Genomic DNA, 9,359 nt, shown 5'->3' on the forward strand with positions numbered 1-9,359 from the left:
CTTGGTCGGAGAAATTTATATATAATACATAGTCTGGTTTATGCAATTTGTTCCTGGCTTCTCTTCAAATTAATTGACCCCTTCTAATGAATTTCTGTCCTGCACCAACTCGTTTAAATATCACTTATACGTGTACTTTTTATTACAAATTCTCCGTTTATATCGTTTTCCCATCTGTTGCATGTCCTTGCAGCCCATATTCAATTATAGCGCCAATTAGACGTTTCATATATCGCCGCTTTGTTTACTGCTTGTTTTCATGTCATTTCACTTTGATACGATACCCGTCACCTACTTGCAGATCGATTTAATCGATTTTCTCTTCTTAACTTGTTCTATAGGCGGAATTTCCCAAGGTTCGGTTTAACCCGCTTCGTTGATTCTTAAATGAATTAAATATGGAAGTCATGTATACGTATACGAAATGTACAGTATGCGATACATCGGTTTAATATACAATAATATGTAAAAGAGGAGCTCAGATTCCACACCGAAAACAAAGCATGGAGGATTAATGTTTATAAGACACTGGTCAAAAGGTTAAACGCTTAAAGGATTTACTAATTTAATGTAAACGAGTATGGAATAGAGAATTAAAGTGTATATACGCAGACACGTTACCAGTCGTTGAGCAAACATTACGGATGATAACCATAAGATACCCTAAACATGGATTTAGTAAAAACTTTTAAGACAAGAAATATACACGGTAAACAGTGAACCTGGGACTTGGCTTTTGTGTATATTCCATACCCGCGCCAGACAAACTGTCACTTTAAACGTGTGTCAAGTTGATACAAATCATTTTGGAAATGTAGCCGAACAATAGGAGCTTCATAACAGGGAGCTTTAAGGGGCTTAAAGAAGAGATATGCTTCAGACTACCGTGTAGTCCAGGTTTTATATAGGAAAACGTTGCAGTGTTCTTTATTTGGAAAATATTGATACAGTGGAAGGATTTTATCTAACGATCGATAGCTACCTGTTTTCATAATCACCTCATATGGAAAATAATGATCATTTTATACAAGACAACTGGATTCCATCGTTAATTGACATGATTTTAGATGATAATCAGATATATTATTGTCAAGTACTGGTACTAGCAGTTCTTTACTGGTAAGAGTTCTGTACATTCTGGAATGTATAGCATTGAAAGTGTAATTAACCAGGATGTATCTTTGAACTCAAGTAAAGTGACGATAAGGTATCATATATTGACCTGATAGTATTAAAATGACAATGTCTCTTGAAGATGAAATAATGTAGGGATTGTTCTGTGGCCCAATGTTGGCAAGGTACTGTGGTCGTGCATTGGCTGCACGTTGAACTCCAGATACTGAAAACGTTTCACTATGAATACCGGTCAGATTTTTACGTACGGACGGACAGGGGGCGACGGTAGTAGCACCGGGAACGGGGCGTCTTCTTTCACAAATGGAGATACTCAAAGTTGGGAAGAGAAATCCCGCTCATTACGGGACATCATAACTCGTGGCAAGTACCCGTGCCTTGTGAAAGTGAAAGGCTCCGTAATTAGGAAGTACATGCCACAGAAATCCCCGGGCTCGAGTCCCACGAATCCGGGGGCGGGTCTTACCGGAAACCCCACAAACGACGACGAGATTCTTCACGTGATAGAGCTCCGGCGGCACAAGATGGTGGTTGCCACTCGCCTCCAGTGGGAACGCCGTACGAACGAGTACACGCGGACGGACAAACATGTGGATATTAACGTGGCACAGAAAGGTAAAGGTCACGGGGGTAGATGAAATAGAGCGTCATGGTCGTCAGTTCGTCATTGGGTTCATTCGTTCATGAACAAGTATTTTTATGTATTGCAAAAAGAAAGTTTATTTATCCTAAGTATTCAAATACCTTTATCATAAATCATTGAACAATTATCAATTTATGGCAAATTCCTTATGCCAATATGAGAATATAGCTACTCTTTAATAACTTCATTTAAAAATGTTTTGTTATATTGCCCTTTTTTGTTTTGAATGGCATTCCTTTGTAATCTGTTTAACTCTTGATGACACTACAATAGAGCTGTGTGAATGGGTGTATTTCAGCTATTTCTGTAGCGTTGATTGTCTTTTAACGAATGCGATACTTCTTTTGTCAGAATTGTTTTCATAAAGGCGGTCTGCATAATTTGTAAATGGATCAATACTTAAGTTGGGAACATATTAAATACTGCCGTATGTCAAATGTTTTATTCCTCAAGAAAATAAAACATGTTAAATATGCATTTCTTAATTAAACCATAACTATATTTGCCTAGTCCTTACCAGTATTTGACAAATTTATGGTCTATTTACGCATACATTTGAAATGGTAAACTCTATCAAGACGATTTAAAGCACTCTTCAGATATACAATAATTTATTCTTTTCAAAATATTGCCCATTTTCGTCGCGTATGTATGTAAAACAAGATTGGTTTAACAGGTACATTAGTTTTTGGAGAAGTTTTCTCCTTTATTTTTCATTATATTTTTTGCAGTGGATATAATACAGGTTTATCGACAATTTCAATTTTAAACTTGTAAATACATGTAACTTGATTACCCAAATAAATAAAAACAAAAATGCCTCATTATATAGATGGGAGTTGGTGCATGTTCAATGACAAATGTATACACACAATGCTCGATGGACCACAAGGGGCACACAAATTACAATGTCACTAATATCAACTCAATATTATCTTAGTTATAGTTGCCGCTTTCAATCGATTAATCATATACTGTGAACTATGGAACCACCAGACACACCTGTATTGAACGCCACATCTGTCTGATATTGTGACATCCCATGATATTATGTTTAACTGACACACTAATATGTCTAACAGACATGTTATAATGTCTAAATGAAATATTATTATGTCTTACTAGCATGTTATCATGTCTATCAGACCTGTGATAATGTCTAACTGACACGTTATCATAATAGCTTAAATGTTCTTATTCCTCAAAAGCATTAAATTATGTCTAACCGACATGTGATTATTTCTATCTGACATGTTATAATATCAGACCGACATATCATTATGTCTAACCGACATATTATTTTGTCTAATCAACTTATTATCTCTAACTGACATATTATTATGTCTACCAACTTATTATGTCTAACCGACATGTTATTATGTCTAACCGACATATTATTTTGTCTAACCGACATGTTATCATGTCTAACCGACATATTATTTATGTCTAATCGACATATGATTATGTCTTAACGACATGTTGTTATGCCTAACCGAAATGTCATTTCGTCTAACCGACATGTTACATATGTCTTATCGATATTATATCATATCAGATTACAATGTCGACTTTTGTGATAATTACGTGAACTTGTCTAATTGACATCTAGACGTCTTGTCCACAGAGCGTGCCATCTTGTTAATTTTTCATGTTATTTTGTCAAAATATGGTTATGTTTTTGATTTCATGATCACTAAATGCAACGTCAATTGGGCGTGGTAACATGTTAATGAGAAATGTTAACGTATCAATCAGACAAGACAACATTGTGATCTGACATGATAAAACAACAACATAACGTCTTCTAAACATGATAAGACGGAATTGGACAATACGTCTTTTGGACATAACTAAACATCAGTTTGACGTAATAACAACTCAATTAAACCTAATAACAGTTAGACAAAATAACATTCCCTTTATTTATAATAATGCACCAGTCAATTGTAACCACGGCCCCCAGGTCCGTGAGTATACCGGGGATAGCCGGGGAAATGGGCCGTGTTTATTATCTTTCAGGTGGCCCCGCTGTGCCGGGTGAATGCGGTGGTTGTGTCTTTGTGCAAAATATAGCGGGGAATTTGCCTTACTTAGGCTCCCTGGGGTGCGGGGGCATTTTGCGCAGATTTGACCATCAGTTCGTTCCCGCAGGGCGGAGATTTTACCCGGGGTTGGCTGGACCGAAAGTCAAAGTCCTCGCTATTCCCCGGACCTGGGGAGGCCGTGGTTACAATTGACTGGTGCATAACATATATGTTAGACATAATAGCATGCCAGTTTGACTTAATAGCATAATATATCATAATATAAAGCCGTTGTGGCGTTCCATACAGCTATGCATGCATCCGACTTGCTGACTTGGTGGTTTAGCAGACCAAAAATAAATATTACTCATACATTAATACCAGGAGTCATAAATAAACATTGGGCACTTGTTAGTTTTAAACGATGTGATTGAAGACATGTTATATGTGCATTTTCTTTCGAAATAACACAAGCTTGAAATTGAAAAATACTTACTTAAATGTCCTCGTTCCCTGTTTCATCTAAGTATGGCCTACCGTGAGAAAATGGTTAAATGTTATTTGGTCACAATACAGAGTTTATTTTCTTTGATATCGGTGTCCTGTTAACCATGACGCCTAGCAAAATATTAAAGCATCTATACAGCTTTGATCAAGTATCATTTAACGAACTTTATACGGTGTCAGCTAATCTGTATTTGTTTGCAGGCAATGTATCCATACATAAAGCGCATAACTTCAATGTTCTTTTTTTAAATAATTCACTAAGATGCTAACATAAAGTGAATTTCCGGAAATTTCAGGATCTATTTTTGCATGGCTGATGTGGACATTTGGTTGGAACTGAACATGTAATGTAAGCGTTTAAAGAAAGTAAAAAAAGAGGTCAAACCCCAAATGAAACATTTAAGTGGCTGGGCCCACCAACCGGTATCTTTGCGGTGTTTGAACAGTTGCTTGTCTGACAAGATAGCAGTGACAGTTGTGTTTGCAGGACAAGATAATCTGCTGTCATCTAACGATGAAACAAGAAAATAAATTTCAACTTTCCACGGCTTCCGCTATTTAAAAGAACATTTGGAGTGATATTGTAACAACTGTGTTTGATAAGTAAAATTGGGAGTTCTTATGACCTGCTTGGGCGAAGGGGGACGAAACGTCAAGTCCGGCTCAATCTCATTACAATCCGATTGCCAGTAGTCGCTGCACCACGTAACGCTGCGGCCCCTTACTTGGCGCAATAAAATAAAAAAAAGCTAACGTAATGAGGTTGAGGCCGGCTAAGCTAAACTTAAATCTTAGAGATTGACGCCATCGAGACAATGGATGCTAAATGCTAAATAATAATAATAATAATAATAATAATAATAATAATAATAATAATAATAATAATACATGTTTTTTATGTACAGAAGTGAACTATTTACAACATGTTTGTTTTCTTAAACCACTTGCAAAAGTGTTTTGGACTCGGAGAAGAATGATCTTCTCACATAGATCCATACGTGTATTTTGACAAACTCAGTATTTCAGTTATTTGCAACTTGTTTCAAAATGACACAAAGTGTCCCTTTAACTTTAGTATTTATAAAACCAGTTAATTGATGATCAATACTAACTAAAGTTTAAATCTAACATTATGACTCCTTGCCAGGAGTTGAAAAGGGTTGGCCATTAGCTCTCACCTGTGGTGACCCATTTGATCACTGTGGTTTGATATTCCCTTGTTTATGAAATACGTACATATCATTAATTTATGATCTGGATTGAAATACCGCCAACTTTACGTGCGCCATGGTAGTTATCATTATAATTATTTGTCCATACGGTAGCACATTCTTCACTGACGATAAATCTTCAATCTCGTATCATTCAAACACTTGAAAGACTCATTGAAATTATAATGTAACTTGTATTGGTACAGTACCAGTTCTTCTTCATCGAGTAATCTTCTTTGGAAAAATGCAAGTTATGACAAATACCATCATTTGTTAAATTAATTTATGATATTACTTATTTCATTTGTCAATATATATACGTTCTCATATGCCTTTTATTTTCATATTTGTAATATATGTTTAAGTACGTTTGTGTCTTGGCCATATCGATATGTAATGCTATGTGTAAATGTTCAAAGGCAAGATGCCGATTTGCCTATAAAAACTTGTATCAAAGCAGCATAAAAGCATATATATTAATGTACATCTATAAAGCACACGTATACTTTTGTCGAAATTTTATTTTAAGCTCTTTAATATTTAAACATACATTCAGTTCGTAGTGTTTGAAAAATGTAATCATGCGTACAACAGGATTGTATGGCAGCTAAACCACCTGTTAAGGCATACATTGTACATTCACCTGAATTTTGGTGACCCCCACATGGTCAGTTTGGTATCATTTGAAATGATGTCAGAGAAAGGATATGAAACAAGTATACACCTTAACATCATTACAAGCATGCTTTTTATGCATTGAAAGCTTGCAAAGTGGGTTATTTTAAATAAAATATCAGCTTATATAAAAAAGTATATGTAACTGCAATAACTCGTCAGTAGTCAAGACCCTTTTGAATTAAATCAAACGTATTCGAGGTCACCGAGCATAATAATTTGACAAGCTCATTCGTGCATGTGATACATTAATACTCTAGATACAGTTCATAGATAAATCGTGACCCCATCCTTTCATTTATCCATAAACTGTCGGACAGCTTTTTAATCATACCTCATACTTTGTAACATAAAATTTTAGCTTCCAAAGACATTCACCTCTCAAAATGACTTGTAAACAACATAGTTAAATCAATCACCACCGACGGTTGCTTTAATTTACAAGATATAAGTGTTACTGGTATAGTCATTTCATAAAAAGCATCACCCAAGTAAAACTTCTTAATAATTTTTAGAATGCGCTATGCCGATTTATTCTTAATTATTACTTGTTATTACTATAAGAAGACCATTCACAATTCACCCAGGATCCCCGCCCCTCCATGGTAAATATTGCTCTAACTTTACAATATAACCATTATATCGTTCCAGGCTGGTTTGAAGTGTTGCCAGATAACGGTCAGCCCGTTGAGTATTTCGACACCATCAACGCCATAGTCGGTCTCCGGCCAAAACAGTTCCTTGTGCGAACCTCCATAGTTGGGTACGAGCTGAGCATGGAAAACGGCGTCAACAGCTGGGTTCCCTGGGAGATTCGTCCTGGGGAGGTCCTCACTACCGGTATAGTTCACATGGATCAGAAAAGGACAAAGAAAAAGACATTGTTTAAACGGATATTTAGTTCTAATAAGAATTCTGGAAAGAAAGAGCAGGACCTCAAATATTTACAATGCTTTGATGCTGATAATCGTGAAATTATGGTACCTTTGATAATGACTGGTGTCTTTAGTCCCGTTGGCGATCAATCTAATACTAATTTCGACGCTGTGTACAATCTCCATGACTTAATAAGTGCATTTAATTTACCAATCAAGGTTCAACTTATTCATTCCGATGCTCAAGCTAATAACCATGTGCCTAGTGGAGTGTTACTTTTAGAACGTTTAAAGGACTCAGAAACGGTGCTAGTTGCTAGGCATCCATACGTGGAACACGTCTCAGAGACGTTTCAGTTACCCGTTGATCAAGATATACAAGTGACAAAAGAGCGGAAAAAGAGACAGAAAAGTTTGACTACTGTTTCAAATTCAGATCCACTCATTGATAATGCAAATGACATAGTAGATGCACCTGAAATTGTTCTGCCAATTAGAATAAAGGAATCTAAGAAATCAAAAGGAAGTGCTATATTAGAAAAGTTGAGTGTCCGTTCGAAGAGTAGAAAAGAACGAGCTAGTTTAAAGGCATTACAGGAAGAGGGCATATTTTCTTCTAGACTCAGTAAAAGTGATCTCACGTTCGAAGACTTTTATGCTAATGGCGAAAGTGACGATGCCAAATCTAAACCATCTGATGAAACAATTGTTAAAGATTCCGTCCAATCTCCAGCAGCTGGCGTGTCTCAATCAAAACAGGAACTGGATATAGAAAATGGGTACTCTGTGTCCACCAAACGTAGCGCGATGCAAGATAGGGACTTGCCTCCAATACCAAGCAAAACCAAAAGTCCAACAAAACGAACCCAGTACACGAAAGAGAATGACTACGAGGAGCTCCCGCTTGCCCCTCGACCTCCACACCTTTATCTTAGTCAGGGAACTTCAGAGAACCATGACCATGACGACGGCTACATGACGCCGGCGCGGTTCAGGGAACTAAACGAGGAATCCAAGGGAGACTACGACAATGTTGTTAAGAGGAAACCGCCTACAGCCCCCAAACCCGACTACGCTCGAATATCTCGTGCCAGAAAAGCCAAAAGTGATTATGCATCACCTCCTAGTCGGTCTAATTGTGATAATAACGACACTGTACAGAATATTGAACACTTGTTTGACTATGCCCTTGCGGAGGGTGCTGATGAGACGCCGGTTACAAGCAGTCCTTACGGCAAGCGACAGTTACCAAACACACCGGGGTCCTACCAACGTTCCATCCCCAGACGCGGCTCACATGACAATAGAGTCTTTCATGACGACTTTGAAATAGGGGCCAAGTCATTGTCAGGGTTTGCAAAGCTTAAGTCAAGGTCACAGAAAAATCTTAACATGGAGACAAACGCTACCATCAGAAGTCACAACGTACGTAAAATGAGGACGGCAATGGACGTGTTTGGCAACAGTGATTCTCTGCGTGACTTACGTCAACCATTACAATTAGACGGAAATGATCAGCCTGTTGAACCAATGTACGGCAGGGTGGTTGATAGCGATCGTATAAAATCTTACGTGTACGCCCAACAGAATCCATACGGACGTCTCGGTAACCATTACGTAGAAAGTGAACCTGGTTTTAGAAGATACAGTCGCGCAAACTCTAATGCCGCGCTGAGCGACTCGTTTCCGAAACACGGCGATGACTCAGCGATTTCGATCAACTCACGCGGTGAGTACGGACTTCTTCCGGGAGAGAGTGATTACAGCTACTCTGAATACTCAGAATGGCATGACGACGGCTGGATCCCGCCCGACGATATATCCACCCTGTCTGTGCTCGAGGTGAGCAAGTCGCTCCGGTATATCGGGATGAAGGACCGCGTTGTGATACGGTTTTCGCGGGAACAGATCGATGGAAACATGCTGCAGACGCTTGACGTCAAGCTTCTTAAGGAAGGATTTCCCGAACTGAATGCATTGGACGTGAAAAAGATTTTAGACTTTGTTAGTGGTTGGCGACCAAAGAAATGAAAATGAAATATGTTACGTCATTTGAGTAGTGGTTATTTACTTAGAACTTATTATATGATGTCTTTCAGTTTTTTATTACGATCGTGCGTCTGCCCGATCATTCTCGGTATTTCAATTGACAATGTTAAACCTATTGCATGCTGTTTTACGTTTGCTTATTTATTATTGATCATTAAGTATATATACCCCCATTTCAACATATCGTGATTATTTAAACCTTGATAAGCACATATTTTGAATAAAATGATATACTTCAAAA

General features: G+C 37.6%; 1 protein-coding gene across 1 annotated transcript; it reads left to right on the plus strand.

The window, feature by feature from the left end:
* Positions 1-358: 358 nt before the first annotated feature.
* On the plus strand, positions 359-9,359 carry LOC128213415 (uncharacterized). Its single transcript, XM_052919080.1, has 2 exons — positions 359-1,749; positions 6,846-9,359. The coding sequence occupies exons 1-2, from the start codon at positions 1,356-1,358 to the stop codon at positions 9,098-9,100; spliced, it is 2,649 nt and encodes an 882-aa protein (XP_052775040.1). The 5' UTR covers positions 359-1,355; the 3' UTR covers positions 9,101-9,359.

The sequence above is a fragment of the Mya arenaria genome, chromosome 13 (genome assembly GCF_026914265.1).
Source record: "Mya arenaria isolate MELC-2E11 chromosome 13, ASM2691426v1".
NCBI classification, from domain to species: domain Eukaryota; kingdom Metazoa; phylum Mollusca; class Bivalvia; order Myida; family Myidae; genus Mya; species Mya arenaria.